The sequence below is a fragment of the Taudactylus pleione genome, unplaced genomic scaffold (genome assembly GCF_031769625.1).
Source record: "Taudactylus pleione unplaced genomic scaffold, aTauple2 ptg000366l, whole genome shotgun sequence".
Classification (NCBI taxonomy): Eukaryota; Metazoa; Chordata; class Amphibia; order Anura; family Myobatrachidae; genus Taudactylus; species Taudactylus pleione.
This window is the reverse complement of record NW_028284767.1, coordinates 238,419-260,517: the sequence shown is the minus strand read 5'-3', so window position 1 is coordinate 260,517 and position 22,099 is coordinate 238,419. Positions and strand designations below refer to the sequence as shown.

General features: G+C 44.6%; 1 protein-coding gene across 1 annotated transcript in view; it reads right to left on the bottom strand.

The window, feature by feature from the left end:
• The window catches only part of SACK1E (scaffolding CK1 anchoring protein E), a 125,573-nt gene that overhangs the window by 56,332 nt on the left and 47,142 nt on the right, over positions 1–22,099 (bottom strand). Inside the window, exon 4 of the mRNA XM_088444518.1 lies at positions 11,643–11,767. Coding sequence (XP_088300644.1) covers positions 11,643–11,767 — 125 coding nt within the window. The remainder of the gene's footprint in view (positions 1–11,642; positions 11,768–22,099) is intronic.

The following is a 22,099-nucleotide window of genomic DNA, read 5'->3' as shown; positions in this document are numbered from 1 at the left end:
CAGTATGCCGTCAACAACCAGCGATGCTAGTCGTTGACGACATTGTTCATCGCCCGAACCTGCAGTCCAACCTGACGATATTGTGCAGATTCGGGGATGAGAGAGGGTGCTGGCACTGAATGATATCTTTATTGATATCATTCAGTGTGTGTGCTCAATATCGTTAACAACATTGAGCACACCACTGCTGGGAAAATACTAAACGATATTGCTCAGTGAGGATATCATTTAGTATGTAAGGACCTTTAAATTCCGGTCTCCTGCTTGTTGTTAGTGTAACTGTCTTGCTGCTGCAATTCTATTCCAAAACTGACATTCCCAAACAGGCCAGTTTAATTATTTGACAGACCTCTCAATTGTTCCACTTTTCATAGGACAGTCCCGATTTTGGAGGACAGTCCTGCAATGCAGAATGTTTATCCCAAAGTGCGGTAGGTTTGGGAGGTGTCAGAGTGCCACATGTCATCATGCGTGGGGTCACGTCACCGCTCACCCCACCTTCATCCCCAACTTCCATAGCAGTAATATATCTCAACATTTGCTTTAGTCCATTCATATAAGAAATAATAAACTGGGAGTACTACCAATCATGAACCGTACACAAACTGCATTTTCCAGTTTAATTAACTGTAACTAATGGGTGCAATATGAGTGTAGTATTATGTTGTATTAATACAGTAGTCTTAGAAAATACTACAAAGAAATAAATACAAAATAAGCTATAATTATACAAAATCACCACCTTGTAAAGATATACTGTGCAATGCTTTCCTACTTTCTTGTTTTGAACAATGGGGTCGATTCAGACCCGGACGCTAAGCTGCGCTCTCACGTAGCTAAAAGGGGCCGGGTATGCAAATACCGTGATCGCACTGTCTGGTGAAAGGACGCCATGTATGGCTTAGAGAGCTACGGCAGTGAGCGCACGCCTGAGTATAAAGACGGCCACTTTTCTTTCATAGCACACGTCATCTCCAGGAAGTGTATGATTAATCAGTAACATCGAGAGCCATCGGAGCTGCACACAGCGCTTGTGGTAGACCTTACCCCACCGCAAGCACTGCGATCACTGCAGACTGAAATACAACCAAGTGACTTGTACAATGACGCTTCCATGCTAATTATGCACACCCATAAAACTCCATTTTGACGGCCAAACACGTCTACGTACGCAGCACCACTCCTCCATTCACAAGCACCTTCCCCTGTTACCACCCACAAACGGCGGAGCGTCCAGTCTGTGTACTACGAGCTCACAATTCCCGGCTGCAATGACTGGTTCGCGCATGCATACTTTGACGCATATGCATGCGCAAATGTGCGATAATCGCCCATAGCGAGCGTTCGCAGCTTAGCGAACGGTTCTGAAAAGGGCCCAATGTCCCTTGTGTTAAACTATGCACTTAAGTGCACTCAGTCAATTTCCAGGAAAATTATAAACCTTGGAAAAGTTGGAATACCTTCTCAAATATGCGTATGAACTGTTGTCTGTGATATTACTCTTGTTCAGTGTTGGAGAATAGGCCAGGCCTTGACATTTTGTGTCTCTCCGGGGGGTATACGTAAGAAGAGGTGGTAAGTGTCACAAGCACTCTACTTTATCTGCAAACATCTAGTGATTTTACTGTCGCCATACTGATGTATGCGGATGGAAATCATGCAGATACTATTAAAAAATGATAAGCTGACTCCGTTTTCTCATACAGTATATCAGCAGGATTACCTGCTATATGTGTACTGTCCAGCGGTGGTGTCCCTGAATGTCCGTCTGCGCATGAGATTAAGTAATGTTTGCAAAATTTGGCACATGAGCTTTGGGGCCAGAGATCTGGGACTAGGCTGATGCGCTGCTGGATTTACAGGGTTACCGGTGAGGGCAGTTTAATCTCCTGCTCTCTGGTGGCGGAGATGTTCATACATCCCAGCATTAATATAACGAAGGTTTGGGCTAGAACCGAGGGCACATAAACTTCTAGTAATGGATAGAGGGGGTTAATAAAGTTAAAGATGTTTGCTTTTTGGTTGACAGTGGGTAAGTAGATGTGATAGGGCGAGAGGTTAGGGGGCGTGTTACGTGAGATGGTGTGGGGAATCTGCTGTTGTAAAATCTGACCCTTTGAATTTGATCTCCCACCCTCCCTCTCCTATTGTGTCTTGTGTCGGCTTTATTTCATAGCAGGGAAAGACCGGCAATATTGAAGCGTCCATCTTGCGGCAGTATGAACGGTGCGCACCCCTTCAATGCACTGGTTAGGCTGATTTCACCCTATTGGGGACAGCGGCACCTCTCGACCGAGCAGGCTGTATGGTGCATTGGCATGGGTGTCGGAGGCCGCATCAATTGCTTTGAAAGGGATAGTTGGCCCTTGCAAGTTTTAAGATCACACTTGCCCTTGTCTGGGATAGTTGGCCCTCGTAAGTTGTGATATCCTTTTGGCCTAAGACAAGTGGATGCTGGTTGTTTGCCGTTCTTTCTTCTGCACCATACCTACCATTGTAACTAAAAAAAGCTGGCCATTTAATTTTAAACAGCATAACTTGGTCTTGTGTGTTTATTTTAGTTTAGTTTAAGTTTATGGGTCACATCTATCATCTGACGATAGAAAGTTTATCACTTCCTACTTCGCCTCGATAAGTGCCACATCAATACATGTCCCCCCAGGTGTTGTGAAACCTCAGAACTCACCATGCTTTGCCAGCCGACTGTGTATTCTGGGATTTGCAGTCTCACAACACCTGAGAGCCACAGGTTTTCCAAGCTTGTATAGACTCTTTCAAAATAATAAAACAATGGGTGAGGTTCATTAATTTGTGACTAGTTTCAGAATTTCCTTGTGGCTGTAGAATAACATAAAAAAAATAACGTTTAAAGTAAACGGGTAACGAATACTGTTCTTGCTAGATTATACATTGATCATACACGTGTCCTCACTTACTGGTTGTCTGTATGCCAGCCGCGAGACACCCGGTGTGACTGAGACTCTCCGAAAGTTGTAACGCGCAGTATTTTTCTTTACATTTTGTGTCAGGGGGCTCTATTTATCAACATTATTTTTACTAAAATAATGTGAAAAAGGGTGTTTTCACACCCTTTTCACATTATTTTAGTATCACCTATAGTTATTACAGGGCAATTGGAGTACAATTCGTAAAATTCTACTCCAACCCCTAAGTATCACTTATTTTTAGTAAGCAGATCGCATTTCCCATAACTGTAATGGGAAATGTGATCTGACCATAGTTACTAAAAATAAATGTGAAAAAAATATCGGGGGAAGCCCTGTGATAATAACGCCACCTGGAGGTGGCGTTATCCAGGGTCTCCCCCGGTTACCGGACTCCTGCTCTGCTCTAACGGGGAGAGCAGAGCCGGGAGTCGGTCCCTGTAATCAGCTGTGTGGTCTAAACAGACCGCAAGCTGATTACTGTAAAAAAAAAAGAAAAAAAAAATAGTAAAAAAAAATATTACTTACCTGACTCCAAGGACCGGTGATCAGGCCTCCGGTGATAACTTCCCTCCGGTCAGCTGGTCTCCCACAGTGCACTGCTGCCCGGTCATCAGGTGATCGGGCCCCAGTGCAGTATGGTAGATCACCTGACCGGAGGAATGGAGAACATCACCGGAGGCCTGGAGCATGCAGGTAAGTGTAAGGGAGGGGGGGTCGCGGGGGGTGGGGCTCAGCCCTGGGGGCGGGGCTTAGCACCAGAGGGGCGGCCTGGGGGCGGGGCTTAGCTGCGGCGAGCGGTCGGCGCGTGCGCGGACACTTAATCACGGTATTTTTTGCGAAAATACCGTGATAAGACTCCGAAGGGAATTAGCAGGGACAGAGCTTTATCGCAAGCTCTGTCCCTGCAAGGGATTTGTAGTAAATCTCTGTGATATTGCCTGAGTTCGCAATGCAAATTCACTCGGTAATATCACACTACAATCTGCATTACCAATGCGGATTGTAGTAAATAGAGCCCTTAGACACATCGCAGATGCAGTGAAAAGCTCTACATCAGCCTCCTGCTGCATTATGTATCCGAGCTGCCTTGTCCAACGCAGCATCAGTTACTCTGCAGAACATCAGCAGGATAAGGTGACCCATAGGTTCACAGAGCCGACTGCCACAGATGAAAGAAGACGGAGGTCATCGCCACCCGCTCCCCACCCACATACGGCAGCAGACTGTCTATCACTGCCAGTCTGCTGCAAGTCTCTGTGCGGGATCGCAGACCCGTTCTGGACAAGCGCAGAACGGATCACGCCCCTGCGCAGATTCCCGATCATCGGGAATCTGCATTCAGAAGTGCACTAGCGTGCACTGCTGCATAAGGCCCTCAGTCGCAAATAGATGTACAAATTTCGCACACCAAATTGATCAATGTAGACTAGCAATGTCATTTCATCAATTCTATGTTATAATTATGAGAATAAGATGCATATATTGAGCGAAAATGACACTCGGGTGGCCGGGTCACATAAAACCTGGCGCGCAGAGAAAGGATATTTGGCGCGACTGAAGCAACAGTTAGAAAGGACACATCTGTAGATTGCTGGGCCGCAATATGAACAACAACAAGTAGGGATATATTATTATTATTACTATTATTATGCAAGTTACAAAGCAGACATAAAAGGTAGGGAGGGCCCTGCACAGGACACATCTGTGATTTCTTCAGCACTAACACTTTCATAAATTGAGTGAAGCAGTAGCAAATCATTGCAATCAATCAGGATCTTCCCCTCCAGTTATTAGGAGTTTGCAATGGATAGCAGCTAGTAGCACAACATTCCTTTCAGGAAGAAGCATGTGCCAGGAGGACATAAAGTGAAAACCAATGTGATCCCTCAAAATAAATGGGAGTTTTTAGGGCAAGAGCACCACATTCCCAGAAGTCAGGCCAAACATGCCTATCCAATATTAACAGAAGTGACGTCTGTCTAACAAACAGGACTTGGCATCAACAACGTGGAAAGCCTTTAGTGCAGTCAAGAGGATATGGGGGGTCATTCAGACCCGGTCGCAAGCACCGATGTGCTCGCAACCGGTTCGATGGGTAGCCCTGCGCACGCGCAGCGGCCGCATTGCGCGTGCGCAAGCCCCAGAGCGAGAGAGAAACTCTCTCGCTCCGGAGCTCGCTACAAAAGGGGCGGCTGACGATGTTGATCGACAGCTCACCCCTTTTTGTAGGCGGGCCGGGGGGGGGATTCCAAAACGGAGGCGTTCCTTAAGGAACGCCTACCGTTTTGTGGGCGGCCGCACTGACATCATCAGTGATGTCAGTGGGGAGCTTCCTGCTCCATCAGAGCACAAAGCTCCCTGGGGCTTGCAAGTGCCCAGACCCAACCTTAGGGTCTGGTCGCAAGCCCCGATGGTCATCACCATCGCGACCATCACACTGGTCGCTAGCTAAGCTGTAGGTGTGACCAGGAGGCCGCACCAAAAAAAAAGAAGCGCTCGCCCTCATTCAGAGAGAGCGATCGCTTCTTGCGACCGCCTGTGAATGAGGTCCATGATTTTAACATAACTTAATGACAACAATGAAGGGTACAGCACCATCTAGTGCCAAAGTTAAGACCACTTAGACAGGCGTTTAGGTTTTCTCAAAGTTGAATAGAAGCCATTCATAGTATGCACTATAATGAAAGTATGGGATAAGTGAGAGATCAGAAAGCCAGACCCTGGGAGCCATGTCTGTGGGGAGACTAAGAGGCTGATTCAGCAAGGAATGCAACTGGGCCGATGAGTATATATGCTAATCAATGCATACGCACAGCATCCGCAGCATAAGATGCAGACGCCCAGCAGTACACACTTCCCTTTACTCAAAGCCTGAGTAGACAACAGCGGAAACATCGGTAACATCGATAACCATCGGAACCATACGCACAATAGAGGTTGACCTGATGTGCAGGATTTTAGCCACTTCCTGCGTGCATAGAGTCGTCTGGCTGCATATGCCGCCGCACTGCCTTAATTATGCATGCCCCTATAACAGCATTCCAACGCACAGGTATGCCTGTATTAGCCCGACCGCTCCCAGTACCACCCACAAACGGCACTTCTTGTCAATCAATATCGGAAGGATCTGCGTACACACTGGTGTAGTCTGCGTACCCTTATCCGATCGCACTGGCTAGTTCGCGCACGCACAGTACGATGCATATTTGTGCGTAGTGCGAAAACATCGGCCGAGTGTGTGCGTTCTCTCATTTGCGTTCATTGCTGAATCAGGCCTTAGGGCCTGATTCAGACCCACTCGCGAGCGGCTGTCCGCTCGCAAGTGGGTCGATGTTATGCACTGAGCATGCGCACGACGGAGGGAGCTCCGTCGTGCGCATGCGCCAGACGCAACGAGCGAAGGAAAGTCCTTCGCTCGTTGTGTCCGATCAAAGGGGGCGTGCTGTCAATGTTGATTGACAGCACGCCCCCTTTGGTGGGCGTGCCGGGGGCGTGCCTCCCTGACGGGGGCGTTCCCACGGGAACGCCTCCCGTCAGAAGCCGGCCCACTGACATCACTAGTGATGTCAGTGGGAGTGATTTTGGCTCTGATAGAGCCAAAATCACTCCGGAGCTTGCGGTTGAAAACCTCAACCGCAGGCTCCGGCTCGCAAATTCGATGGTCGCGATGGTCTCGACCATCGCGGCCATCACAAAGCACGCTCGTATAGCCTGTGGGTGGTGACCCACAGCTATACGAGCGTCCAGGAGGACGCTCCATGAAAATGGAGCCCGGCCCTCATTCAGAGCGTGCGCTCTGCTCAGAGCGTACGGCTCTGAATGAGAGCCTTAATTCTGGCAGAATTTTCGAAGTACTTTTTTAATTAGTATATGATATATTCATGCATATTGGATCTTTATTTATCTGTGATCCTAAAAAACCGACGGACACCAGGTTAGGAAATGTCCAGAGTGCATATACTTCTTTACAAAGGTGAGTGCCATCAAAACAACTTGTATAAGTGGTACACAGTTATGTCAGCAATTATTTATCCTTCTCCTGGGTCAACCTAGATTTAAAGAGCATCTTAACGACACTCCATTGCCAGGGGCGCCGAGAGGGGGGGGGGGAGCGGGTCCAGATTACCCGGGCTTCCTCAGGGGCCCGGGTCCGGCGCCCCCCTCCTTACAGCACCCCAGCACACGGCATGTGCTGAGCTGCAGTTGGAGACTGATCGTGGCTGCTGAGCAGCAGCCACAGCAGTCTCCTATGCCTGTGCGGGGGAGCGATCACACTGATCGCGCCCCCCCCTGGCTTTGCGCCGGGCTGAGGGGGCTCAGAGCGCCCCCCTCCCCAGCGCGCAGTGCCGCAAAATCTTTTTTTTCCCCTGTCACCAAGGGGGCGGGCCACGCCTCCCGCGATTAGGCCACGCCCCTATTACCGGTGCCCGCCACGGCTCTTGGCGGCCCTGTCCTTTGCCATTGCAATCACCATAGGATAAGGATAAAAAATTGTCCAAAGCACTCACCAAATGGAATAAAGGGCGAGTTCTATATTTGATCAATTGTTTTTTTTTTAATCCAGAGTACACTATATATTGTCTTTTCTTTCACATATGCCTGATTTCTTCAATCAATACACTACATACCATTGCAGTTATCTGGTGGTCAGTTGGTGCCTAAATATGCAGCACAATTTTGCTTCGATAGAATGGCTGGGTTAAAGGGGTATGCTGTGGTAGGACCTGAGAAATTATGTACTGGGGGTTGAGAGATTAGGAGGTCAATCCAACTACAAAGTTTTACACCTCGGGGGGTAGCAACCTGTAGAACATTATGTTAATCGATTTGAACCAGAGATTTATAAATTATTGTGAGGGCAATAACAGGTACATTGCCTCCTACAGCGACCGCAGGTAGGAGTAGGACATTCACATGAAGTGCATAGTATGCAGACTTCTATAAGAACATTTCTGTCCACTCACTAGAGTGGTCTTGGATATATTCAACAATACTGTGCTAGAGCTGTGCTGTAGTAGGCATGTAGAAGGCATGGGGCTTTGGTCCTTGTGGGCTAGTAAGGACATTGTTTGATATGGGGACATAGTTGTGGGGATGAGCCATCACTGAGGCACATATTCATACAGCTGCAAGCCTGATTCAAACTTCAACAGTTGGGTTGCCAAGAATTATGTACCAAGGCAGAAAGTAGGAGCTTTAAGCCAAGGGCTGAGGTCAAAAGGTAGACAAAACACATCACATATATCAGTTTGTTTGATTAACTTAGTCAGCCTACACTCCGCTATTCCTGGGTATGCAATTATGTCAATAGAGCTGTGACCTTTTTCTCTACAAACTAGTCTGTGTGTCTTTTTATAAAGCATTAGATACAGACACACCCATGGTCAGCAAATGCACCTTATAAAACAAGGTTTCAAAAAAGGATGCAAATATTTTATAATAAATTAGTATAAAAAAATCACAAAATCATATTTAAAGTTGTTGTTTTATTTAAATGTTTATAAAAAGATTTTTCAATAAGTCTACTTTATCTTATTTATATGATCATATAACTCATTCCTTTTTGGAAATTTGGTCTTTCTAAAAAGTTTTCAAATGTACACAGTAAACAAAACCCACAATTCCTAACCCTAAACCCACCCCTGTTAATAAGATAATACAAACAATTGCAGTATAGAATATAGAACATTGCTGTCACTATATAAGCACAAAATAAAGAGTGATTCGGTAATCATACAGTTGTCTTAATATGCCAGGTGCTTTATTCATTCTCTCTCTCTCTCTCTCTCTCTCTCTCTCTCTCTCTCTCTCTCTCTCTCTCCCGACTTAGGGGGCTGTCTGTTAGGGCTAATCTCTTGAACCACTAGACAGATTTTGATGGGTTTTTCACTCTTCCATACAGCATTGGTCAAGGGAGGTTTAGGTGTATGACCCATTCATCTGTGACTAAAGGAGCCAAGCAGTGACTATTTTAGTGAAGCAAATCACAGAAAACAATCTTGCACCAAGCTGGTTTATAGGAGCTGATCAAGGTGCTTAAACATAAACAGAGTATCTGAAACTGAGGCTTGGAATGATGCTCTTTTGGTTTTTCAGCACCCTGATCAGCTCCTAAACAGCAGCTTGGTGCAAGATTTTTTCTGTAACTTGCTTCACTAAAATAGAGAAAAAAACTGTTGTGCTGTGTGTTTGAGTGACTGACTGCTGATGGGCTGAGGGTTGTGCTCTTATTGGCTCTTTGAGACAGTGTGTGACAATCAGAGATTGCAATGTGTCCTGTTGCTTAGCAGAAGCCTAGAGGGAAGGTAGTCAGGGACTGAGCAGGGTCACATCTGAGGCAAACAGAGAGTGAGAGACAGCCTCCAACGAACCCATGTAGATGCCCTGATGCAGGCACAGTAGCCAAGAAGGAGCCAAGGGAGGTATAGATACAAGAAATTTAAAGAAAACAAACAACCATCGAAACACCATCAAATGACTGCCACCATGACATGGTAAAAAACATCAATGGTTAGTGGCCACCTGATTCCTATGTCCATCTCTATGCTGAACCTACAGACGGACTCTGGCCAACACTCCTCCACCATGAAGTTCTCACTCTCCAACGTGATGTTCTCACTCAGCCACACTCCCTTGATGAACAGGAGGCACTTCCTGTGGAAGTCAGCATTTTTCTCAGACAGAGGCACCATAGCGAGGAAGCTCAACTGGAAGCCCAGGAAACACAGGGTACATTGTGCAAAGAAGACATTGCTCATCGCCATGTTCAGCAGCTGGGGAGGAGTGTTCATAGAGGCTGTGGAAATATACACAGGTGCCCCAGCCCCAGGGACATGCTGCTGATAATGCTTATGATAGCTGCAATACAGTTCCTGCCCTTCCTAGCACATCCAAGTGGCTGGGACCCAGTCAGCTGCAGGACAGCAGCAGAGGGGGTTGTGGTGACACTGGTGAGATGCAGGGAGCAGGAGTGAGAAGTAAGGGATTGTTGTGAGATGCAGGGGGCTGAGGCTAGATGAAATTGCTCCTATGCAAATCTAGGGCAGGTCGCTAGTAGACCATAATTGGACAGTGTCAAAAATGTGCCTAAGCAGGTAAATCATCAGGAATCTTCATGCCCAAAGAGACATCAGGATCAGGTAAGTGTTGGTCACAGGGCTATAACCAGGGGTTGGCCAGGATAACACTTGCCAGGGGCACTGGCTGATGGGGGTCACAACCTGGCTCAGCCTGCCAAGCCTTATAGTGCATCTTAGTGGGCAGGTCCGGTGGCTGTTCTCAGACAGCACTTCGCACGGAGGTTGGGCTCTGTGAATGAATATGTAAGTGAAATCAGCACTGAAGATTTAGAAGTGAGTAGCCCACAACTTGCCCCTCAGTCCCCCCCTCTTCCTCATCCCTTATCCTACTACACCCCTCCTGTCCCCCCTCTTTCCTATTCTTCCTGCCCAATGCCCCTCCTGATACTGTTACTACACATTCTCATCCTCCTCAGTTTCTCCTAAGGACCACTAAGTACATTGTCCCACCTCCCCCTAATGTACTTTACCTCTCCTTCTACATTTGAAGTTTTTACAGCAGGGTCTTCAATAATATGCGCTACACATACTGTATGGCCAAGTTAAAAGCAAAAATTATATGGATGATGGGGTAGAGGGTGTCAAGTCCTTCACTTTAGCAGAAGCGCCTGGACCTCTGGGTATGGCACTGGTCAGTCATACTGACCAGTGCCATACCCAGACCGCCTCACTGGACACTCCCTTTTGCACCTTTTCAGCAACATCAGCCACCTCCATACTATAAGGTGACGTACTCGAGGCCCCCCACACCCGGTCATTTTTCAGTAAGCAGTCACATGTATTAAACAGAAAGCTCTTTTATCCAGGCACCTCATGCATCAATTCACACCAGTCATGAAAAGTAGAAGCTTGCGATGCCATCAAAATGCACGCTATACAAACCCTGGGCATCGCTTTGAGGATATATTGAGCTGTATCCTTATTGACACTATTCCTGAGCCCAAGACCAAAGATACACTTGCCAGGGGAAAATAACAGGATTCTACCCCCAGTTTGAGAAATAAATCTTGTAACTTTGCCCCAAAATTACCCAACCCTGGTGCAGAGCCAAAGGAGGTGCCAAAAGGAGGCCATGGGGTCAGAGTATTTTTGTTCTGAACTCTAATCTAACCTAAACATAGAGAAGCATAGAATCAAAAAAATGCAAATCTATATTATGACATAAATGAAATTTCTTACAGTACTAATTGGCACAGAATAGGATAAATGATGGCAGGGTGGTGAAAACTGGAACTTTTTGTTCTGTTTGCATAAAGCTTTTTTTAAAGGTTATTTGGAAGAGATGTATCAAACTGTGTTAAGAGTGGAGAAGAGCACCAGTGGAGAAGTTGCCAATAGCAACCAATCAGCTTCTACCTATCATTTTATAGAATATAATTGATAAATGCTACCTCGAAGCTGATTGGTTGCTATGGGCACTATGGTCACTTCACCTCTCTTTACACTGGTTGATACATCTCCTCCGCTGTCTCTCAAAAACCTTGCTTCTCTTCACCTCCTTTGCTTTCATATACAAAGTAAAGCTTCTTTTTTATCCACACTTTCTGAATTTATAGAAAGAGACATGGAGCAGCAATTTAACTACAGACTTTAATCAAATGGTTAATATCCTTACCTATAGGATCCCGTTATTACAGAATTACCATCAACCAGCAGAAATTTCTCTTTCAGCATTCCTGTAACTTGCTTCAATTGTCGCGTACTAAAGGTGCATCCTGACATTACCCTTATACGCATATTCTGGTAAAAAATGAGAGAAAGAAATACATACTGTAAGAGAGCAAGAAAGACAATAATATGTGAGCATAATCTCATTACTCAATCTAGAGTGCATGATGAGAATATTTCTAGCCCTAAATACAGATATAGTAACACCAGGCATGGAACGCCTAAATCCCTCTAATTGGTAGGAGTTGGATGTGAGGTAAAGGATACAACTTAGAATGAATGATCTTCTTAGGTTCCTCTAGTCTATTGTTAGGAGTAGTGCATAGAGTGTAGTGAAACTGGACTAGCTGCAAGCCCAGCGTAGAAATACTGTTTAGGCTTTGTGACTAGTGATTCCTATGATATGGCACCTTCTGTAACAATTTTTAAAGTTGCATTACAATCCAACATTTAATTCAGTATTGCGTCTCATTGCCCCTTACCAGTGGAAAGCTGGCCTCTGATTGGAGGACCAGGAACTATTCTGATCAGCAGCTGGCTTTCGTTAATGGGTTTGGTGTAAAAGATCTACAAGAAAATTGACAATGTCTTCATAGACAACAGATGTTAAAGAGGCAATAGGTCAACAGGGACAAAATATCGACACATAAAAGATCGACATGAGTGAATGTTGACAGGTAAAAAGGTTGACATGGTCAAAAGGTCATCATAAAAATGGTTGACACAATGATTGTCACGTTTTTTTTTTTACCTTAATCTTCATCCAAACCCTCCCCTTGGTGCCTAACCCTAACCGCCCCTCCTAGTTCCTAACACTAACCCTCCAGTAAGTGCCTTAACCATCCCTCTTAGTGCCTAACCTAACCATCGAGGCACACGCCTAACCCTAACCGTCTCTTCTAGAGCCTAACCCTAACTCTCTGGTAAAAGCCTAATCCTAAAAAACAACAAAATAAGTGTTGACCATTTTTGTGTTGACCTTTTGAACCTGTCGACCTTCATCCATGTCGACATTTTGTGTGTCGTCATTTTGTCTATGTCGACCCTTTGTCCCTGTCAACCTATTGCCTGTCTAACATCTTTTGTTTATCTAAACATTGTTGACCTTTTTAATATAGATCTATTTACTGGAACCCTTTGTTAATAGCAGTCTCTGTCTAATCTTTTCAGCAACAGGAACACCTAAACAGTACTAAAGATGATCAGTAGAGAAAAAATTGTCCTATAGGTATAGGATAGGTGTTGATTTCATTAACTATTTAAGTGGAAACCTCTTTTATTAATTTTACACTGTCCTTGAATTAAGGAAATGGCACTAAAAGTAGTGTCAAATGTTCTGCTTGATTTCCAAACTCCCATGAAATCGAAAAAGCCTCTGAAAGTCTGATAATGCTCAGTCCACCCCTTGAAGTTCATTAAACTGAAGTTCATTATTATTATTATCATTTATTTATATGGCGCCACAAGTGTTCCGCAGCGCCTTACAAAGTACATAGACAAAAAAGTAACCATTGACTTACAACACAATACAATACAATAAAATACAGGACATGGATAAATATTACTATATTAGCGACCTTAACGCCCGCATAAGCAGCCAAGTGTTAGTTGCCCTAGTGGAGAGTAAGAGATAAATTAAATTACAGTAGGGAGAAGCACAATAGGGTAGAGGGCCCTGCTCGAAAGAGCTTACATTCTTTAAGGGAGGGGAAGACAAACAGGGGTGACACAGAATGGGGTGGGCGGGGAGAAATGAAGATGTAGCAGCAAGTTAGGAAGGCTTTAATGAAGTAGTGGGTCTTGAGAGCTCGTTTGAAAGATTGTAGAGAGGTGGAGAGTCTGATAGGGAGAGGGAGGGAGTTCCAAAGGTGAGGAGCAGCATGGGCAAAATCTTGGAGGCGGGAGTGGGAGGAAGTAATCAATTGGCATGAAAGGCGGCGTGTATTAAGTGAACGAAGAGGGCGGCCAGAAGAGTCATCTGGATTATCATCTGGATGAGTATCGACCCATCAAGGTTATAATATTTAATACATTAATATGGCTGCTAAATTATATGAAATTATGGTATTGCTTAATCATGCCGTGGAGGAGGAGACAGAGAGTGATGCTGTGTCACTGACTGCTCTGGCTGCTCAGGGACTTCAGCCTGATGGAGGACAGCATATCCCAGCATCCAAGAGAGCTGCAGGCACCAGTCGCCTCCCAGTAAAACTCCCTTGTCATCCTGTGCTCCCTTACTACATGTTATGCAACCCACAGTCAGGGGCAAAATGAGGAGTGTGACTTGTGCTGCCACCCAGGTCCCAAGACTAAAGGGGCAGCATGATGACAGGGTACCCTTTTGCAGCTTGTAAGGTGACTCTTGAGGCTATCCAGAAAGGGGCTGAGCATCTCCTTAGGCTGCACATTGTTTCAAACTTCCTGCTCCTCCGGTACTTCAGCTATGAAATGGGGGGGGAGGGGGGGATCTGCTCAGGGCACCTTGTAACCTGCTATGGCTCAGCACTCAATTGTGATATGTGTAACTACAGTACTACTACTATTACACCCAAGCTGTGTTATCAGTGTCCGTGATACTACCCACCAGCTTCCCTCAGTATTTCTGCTACTACCACTACCTCTGATCATCAGCAGAATCCCTACTTCTGATATTAGTTCCAAGCTATAATTTTGTGTCCCCACTACTATCTCCACCCACCTGATCTGCATTCTTACTACTGCTACACCCACCCAACTATTATGTGTCCCTACTACTATACTATCCCTACCCACCTGTCAAGTGTCCCTACTACTATATTACCTCCACCCACCTGTCATGTGTCCCTACTACTATATTACCTCCACCCACCTGTCATGTGTCCCTACTACTATATTACCTCCACCCACCTGTCATATGTCCCTAATACTATATTACCTCCACCCACCTGTCCCTACTACTATATTACCTCCACCCGCCTGTCATGTGTCCCTACTACTATATTACCTCCACCTGCCTGTCATGTGTCCCTACTACTATATTACCTCCACCCGCCTGTCATGTGTCCCTACTACTATATTACCTCCACCCACCTGTCATGTGTCCCTACTACTATATTACCTCCACCCACCTGTCATGTGTCCCTACTACTACTACATTACCTACACCCACCTGTCATGTGTCCCTACTACTACATTACCTCCACCCACCTGTCATGTGTCCCTACTTCTATATTACCTCCGCCCACCTGTCATGTGTCCCTACTACTATATTACCTCCACCCACCTGTCATGTGTCCCTACTACCATATTACCTCCACCCACCTGTCATGTGTCCCTACTACTATATTACCTCCACCCACCTGTCATGTGTCCCTACTACCATATTACCTCCACCCACCTGTCATGTGTCCCTACTACTACTACATTACCTTCACCCACCTGTCATGTGTCCCTACTACTATATTACCTCCACCCACCTGTCATGTGTCCCTACTACTATATTACCTCCACCCACCTGTCATGTGTCCCTACTACTATATTACCTCCACCCACCTGTCATACCACCCACCCACCTGTCTCTACTACTAGTATCCACACCTACCTCTAATGTGTCTCTACCACTAATATCTCTACCCACCTGTCATGTGTCCCCACTACTATTACTACTCCGTATTACCATAGCAATGATGCCTAAAACATTTATTACTTGGATAAAGTATTCCTTTTTTTATATAAACCATTTTCTTTCATATATTTCATCCAATTTTTTTTTTCTAATGGAACCAAAGTCCCAATTCTGTTTTTTCAGCTCCATTTTACATGCAAGGTCTGGCTAGCCAGCACATGCATCCACATATCTAGAGACTGACAAAGAGAATCTGTAAGTTAATCCTTACCAGGTCATTACCGCACAGCTGTTCTAACAATGTTATTGATAATTTGTGGTCAAAAGCTATTTTTTTTTAATTGCTGCAATAAGTTCTTATTGTCAAAGAAGAAAATCCATGTGTTTTATATGTTAGATGACTGTCAAGAGGCGGCCGCTACTCACCTCCGCACTGGCATCCTTGGGCTTAGGTGTTCAGTTGCTGGGAGTGGAGGTGAGTGGTGTCTGAGTATTCTCCCCAGGGTCTGCTAGGGATTCCGTGCATGCGTCCTGGTTTCCGGGGTGCCAAGCATGGGCGCGACCATGTTGGTCCATATCACCTAACTAGTCTCTCCCAATGGTAGTCCTGTGGTCACTCAGCTGATCCTCTGATCCAATGACCAGCTACCCAGGGGTATTTAAGTCTGACTCCAGGAACAGGAAACTGCTGTTCAACTTCTCTGTTTCAGTGATTATTATGCTCTCCGGTGTTTTCCATGAAGTATCTATAGTATGTTGTTTCAGCCCTCACGCTGACCATCAGTGTTACTTATATTAGCTCCCATGCTAATTCCCTAGGTATTACTTCAGCTCTCACAGAACTCCAGTGTTTCTTGTAAATTCCTATGTTGTTTTTTAGTGTGCTGTTTTTCTCTCTTGCAGCCTCCCTGTGTTACAGTGGTGTCAGCTTTCATGCTAATTGCTAGTTAGCTTTCAGCTGGACCTCTAGCAATTCCAGTACATTCTCCTGTGTTCATGTATTCAGTTCATCTCCTGTGTTCAAGTATTCAGTTCATCTCCTGTGTTCAAGTATTCAGTTCATCTCCTGTGTTCAAGTATTTAGATAATCTCCTATGTTCAAGTATTCAGTTCATCTCCTGTGTTAAAGTATTCAGTTCATCTCCTGTGTTCGAGCATTCAGTTAATCTCCTGTGTTCGAGTATTCAGTTCATCACCTGTGTTCAAGTGTTCAGTTCATTCGCTGATCTCCTGTGCTCAAGTATTCAGTTCATACCCCGATCTCCTGTGCTCAAGTATTCAGTTCACGCTGATCTCCTGTGTTAAAATAGTCATTCTAATATAGTTCCAGTCTTCCTGCCACTCTCAGGTACCTGTCCAGAGGGCCGTGACCTGCTCACTTGTTGCAACAAAACCCATATCCCAACTGGAGGGGTCACTGGTGAAGACCACCAAGTGAGTTAGACTCCACGCCTCTGGGCAGGTCTAGCCAAACCTGGGTTTGGCCCCAATAGGGAGACCTAGCTGTCACCCACCTGCTTGTGCCCTAGCCACCCTACCCCCTGGCTTTTCCCATATGGTTCATGACAATGACTTTTTAAGGGGGGACCGTTGCTCTTGGGCCCTTGTGCTTACCCCCCAAGTTAAAATTTACCACCCAGCCCCTCACCACTGCTGATATTGTGTAGAGTAAGAAGGTATTTTTTTATAATGCAAACAAAAATAATTACGCTTCTAAACACACAGTTCCGCATACTGACACAGTTCAGTAAGCTCTTACAACATGAGATTACACAAAGACATCTGAGTTCCAAACCACAGGCACAGTATGTTATACATCATACAAAATAGGAGGGGACAAAGGTAGGACAGTAACATCATTGGTCTGTATGTCCATCACTTCAGATAATTGTATGAGCAGCATGATCCACGGGTATGCGACCTACAGTTCTCTGACTTTGATGTATCCCTTGATGCACTGTATGAGATTAGTCTTTAACAGTTAGAGGATACCTAGTGCAAGAATACATGGTGATGTATGATGATGATGGTGATCATTACTGCAGCACTAGCTAACCATGATGATTGCACATTGATCCCTCCAGTAATTTATTTATTAGTGTTGTAGTATAGTGATTTAACTTGTATAAGTGACGAATAATGTTGGGTGGCCTCCCATGCTGTGTTTGAATTGAGATCGCATTGTTACAGAATTACATCACTGGTCTTTAATGATGTTGTTAGGAGAGAGTGCACTGTGGCACTAGGACCCTGGACGCGCAACCTCCGACCTTGTGTGCCACTGTGCATGTGTGGCCATACTACTCATCTTCAGCTCCGTCCTCCATTATTTATTTATTTATTACCACCTATTTATATAGAGTGCACACATATTCCGCAGCGCTTTACAGAGCATATTTGGCCATTCACATCAGTCCCTGCCCCAGTGGAGCTTACACTCTATGTTCCCTATTACATGCGCACACACATACACACTAGGGTTAATATTTTATGTTTGGAGCCAATTAACCTACCAGTATATTTTTGGAGTGTGGGAGGAAACCGGAGTACCCGGAGGAAACCCACGCAAGCACAGGGAGAATATACAAACTCCGCACAGTTAGGGCCGTGGTGGGAACTGAAGCCACAACCTCAGCGCTGTGAGGCAGTAACGCTAACCATTACACCGTCTGTGCTGACCATGCTAGAAGGACATGCCCCTGAGAGTCTCCAGCGTTATACTCATATGAGACAGCATTACAGAGTAACCGTCCTTTAGTTCCACTGCATCACCACCGCTCAACTTTTACATGTATAGAGCCAGTGAGTGTGCATAATCAACTACAAAGAAACACACTGTACAAACACAGGAGTATGTTCCCCCCTGTTACACACCACCTGCGCTACCTTATACATTCTTAGCTGGATCTGGTACATACATTGTATGAGTGCTGTATACATTTTATAAAGTATACACCTGCTGCATTTACCCTTTGTTATCCAGTACATCTGTTCTGCCTGGTTAATAAACCTAAGACCTGGTTAGGTTATGTACTGTGTGGACTAACCTCCATCACACACCGCTGCCACCTTTATCATCTATCTGATCTGCCAATAGATGTCATATCTGCTTTCTAAATAGTTTGCACTGGAGGACTAAACTATACCACTAATGCATAGGTATGATTTTTATACAGTTTGTATTAATAACACAATAATCTGTTATAACACATTAGTCACATGGAAGCTTATTTGTTTTATTATCCACTGATTATTTGCAGTGAAGAATGATACAATTAGAGGGTAACCAATACATATCATCTTTATTTATTTGGGAACATATTAAAATAATTAACAACTACCAGCAGGATTTAAATTGAAGCATTAAATCAGATAAGCATTTATATATTTCTTCTTACTAGAAGATTATTTACCACTTTGTAGTGATATATGCACTTAAATTACTACATTCTTTTCGGGGGAGATTTTATCTTAATATCATTCTAGATATACTGTACGTGACTATTGATGTAACTGAAATCCTAATCTATCTCCATAAGAATACAACACCATTTAAAGAATACTAGATAAGACAATCATCTTTTTAAAATAAAGTACAGTGTGGGTGCTGCAATTGGGCAGCTGCCTAGAGTCCCTGCATCAGGGGGGCACCACAGAGTATGTCTCCTTCACCATGCTGTGTGTCATGCCTGTAGAGTTAATTAATAGGACTGGTGGGTAAAGAGTTAATTATTTGGGTTAGTGCCTGAAGAGATAATTGATTGGGCTAGAGCCTGAAGAGGCTGGTACAGTGTAGCGGACAGAGTCCCAGTCTCAATGTCATGTGAGTACTGCGTTCATATGAAGCACTGTCACACTGCAGTGTAGTGTAGTCATGATAGAGGAGAATCAGGTAAGTAAAAAAGGCAATATGGGGCACACTGCTGGGAGGAGGGACATGTGAGAAAAAGTGCAGGGTAGCATGTAAAATAAATGATTGTGGTCAGGGGGTGGCATGTAAGGGAAAGATTCGTGGCATAACAGGGAAAAGCTGATGGGACAGAGAGGCAAAAGGAAAAAGCTTGTGGGCAGGGGGCATTTAAGACAGAGTATATTTACTAAACTGAGAGTTTTTAGAATTGGAGATGTTGCCCACAGCAGCCAATCAGATTCTAGCTATTTTCTAGAAGGTGCTAGTTGAATGTTAAATAGAATCTGATTGGTTGCTATGGGCAGCATCTCCACTTCTAAAAACTCTCACTTTAGTAAATATACCCCATAATCTGGTGAGCAGAAGTGCATGAGAATGAAACACAGGTGGTCATGAGCACATATTCATGCTTGTATTATTTTTTTCTAATTTAAAATACACTGGTAAATGTACTCTGCAGGTAGCCAGGTATTTCACAGTGCATTATAACAACTGCATAATAAAATGGATCTGATTTTTCAAGGAGTGAATTTTCAAGATCACCAGTTTTTTATTTTTATTTTTTTCCAATTTTCCAGCGGTTTTGCATTCAATAAAACAGCCAGTTTACAACTTGCCAAGAAAATATAGAAAACTGGCTATTTTGAAAAACTGATCTATTGCTAAATTATTACTGAAAGATTTTTTTATTTTTGTTTTTTGCTTGTTCAGAAAACTAACATTAGGAAAATCTTGCCTTTGCCCTTGGACAGAAGTGAAGCCAGGACAACTTTTTTGATTCATACATCAGTATTTGTGGACTGCAGGCTTAACAGTCAGCCAAGGGGAGGTAAGAGCTTTATTTTACAAAGGTCAAGTGTGCAAGGAGTAGGGGAAAGAAGGAACTTTAGGTTGCAATTTTGCCTTGGCTGCTAAAAAATCGTGCAAAGGCCCTGAAAAAGTTTGCAGTATTATTTTTACTTTATTATTATTAATAAAGCTTAATATACTGCTCTATCTTGTGCTCTCTTGTTTATTTTTATTTAATTATTTCAGATGAGTCCATGGCTAGTTTAGGACATATTACACAGGTATTTATATTTAAAAAAATATATATATATATATCAAAACCATCAGTCCAGTAAATACTGCTAGTCCTTCTCAAAATCATCAGTCACTATAGGCCTGTACTGTATATATGGATGTACAACACTGAAGGGAAGCACAAATAGAATAGGTTTATAGAAAAGAGACCCGGACCAACAAACCAAAAGTTCCCCCTAGGGGGCACATGTATGAATTTTTATGTTAAAGCCCCGAAAATTAGCATTTCTCATCGCCGAAAATTTGAATAGTTTTCTGGGGCTATGTATCAAGACTGAGATGCTGAGATACAGAATCTGGGAAGACTTCTTGTTGCTGAATGCTAAAACGTAAAGTGATTGCTTGCGTATTCATTTCACTTTCAGGTTCACACCAGGCAGAGCTAGCAGTTATGCGCAGTCATTCATGTGAAAGGTACAATCACCTTGGACGGATCCGAATGGTACAATTTGTAAGTGCCATTTAAAGATGGCATTAGTTAATGGGGCCAAGCTTAACAAAACTAAGCTGTGATATCTGCTTGTTAAACAGTCCCAAAGGCCAAAAATTAGAAATGTTCTTAATACAGCATTTTTGGGTTAATAAATAGTTTTTCAGTGAACTGCATCCCTTCTCCCTGTACACCTCTACACTAGGAGAACTCATCAGCTCCTTTGGCCTCCAATAGCAACTATACATCTCCTCTCCTGAACTCACCCCTTTTGTCCTCTCTCAGGTATCCAGCTGCCTCTCTGCCATCTCTACCTGGATGTACCAGCGCTCTCTGAAGCTTAACATGGACAAAACCGAACTCAGAATTTTTCCCCCTAATAGAGTCTCCACTCCAACCAATCTCGCTATCACTGTTGACAACACCATCATCTCCCCTGTCTTCCAACTTCGCTGTTTGGGTATCACCCTTGACTCCACCCTCTCCTTCGTCCCCCCACATTCAATCTTTGGCTCAATCCTGTCAGTTCCAGCTATGCAACATCACTCACATTAGGTCTTTCCTCTCCCAGAATGCTACCATACTGATTATTCATTCACTAATCATTTCTCGGCTCGACTACTGCAACCTTCTCCTTACTGGCCTCCCACATTGCCATCTTGCTCCCCTCCAATCTGTTCTCAATGCTGCAGCTAGATTTATCATTCTCTCCCGCCATTTCACTTCCCCTGCTCCCCCTGCCAAAACCTGCACTGGCTCCCAATCCCCTACAGAATCCTCTTCAAACTCCTCACCTTCACCTACAAGGCCCTCTCTAACTCTACTGCTCCCTACATCTCCAACCTCATCTCCTTACATACTCCCTCCGCCCACTCCGGTCTGCCAATGACTGTTACCTCTCCTCCACCCTGGTTACTTTATCTCATGCTCATATCCAAGATTTTGCCCGTGCAGCCCCCTTCACTGGAATGAGCTTCCTTGCTAGATCAGGCTCTCCCCGACCTTGCAGAGCTTCAAACGTGCACTGAAAACCCACCTCTTCATCAAAGCAGATCCTTCCACTCAGGGGTGTTTTAAAAGAGGAGGGGGCCTGTGTGCAGCCTCTGTTTGGGCCCCCTCCTCTTTGACTGCGGCTCAGCCGCAATGAGCGCTGTAGATTCTGGCTTCATGCCAGAATCTACAGCGCATGCGCGGGTCTCTGGGAAAATGGCGCCCGTGCCTACTTTCCCAGGGACATCTTTTCTGCGCATGCGATGAAAATATCGGCGCCCATTTTCCCAGTGAGTGTTTGCTGCTCTTCGGAGCAGCACTTTGGGAATTGGCGGAGAGGTAAGTACAATTACCTATAGGTGCAGGGTGTACGTTGTGGGCCCCCCT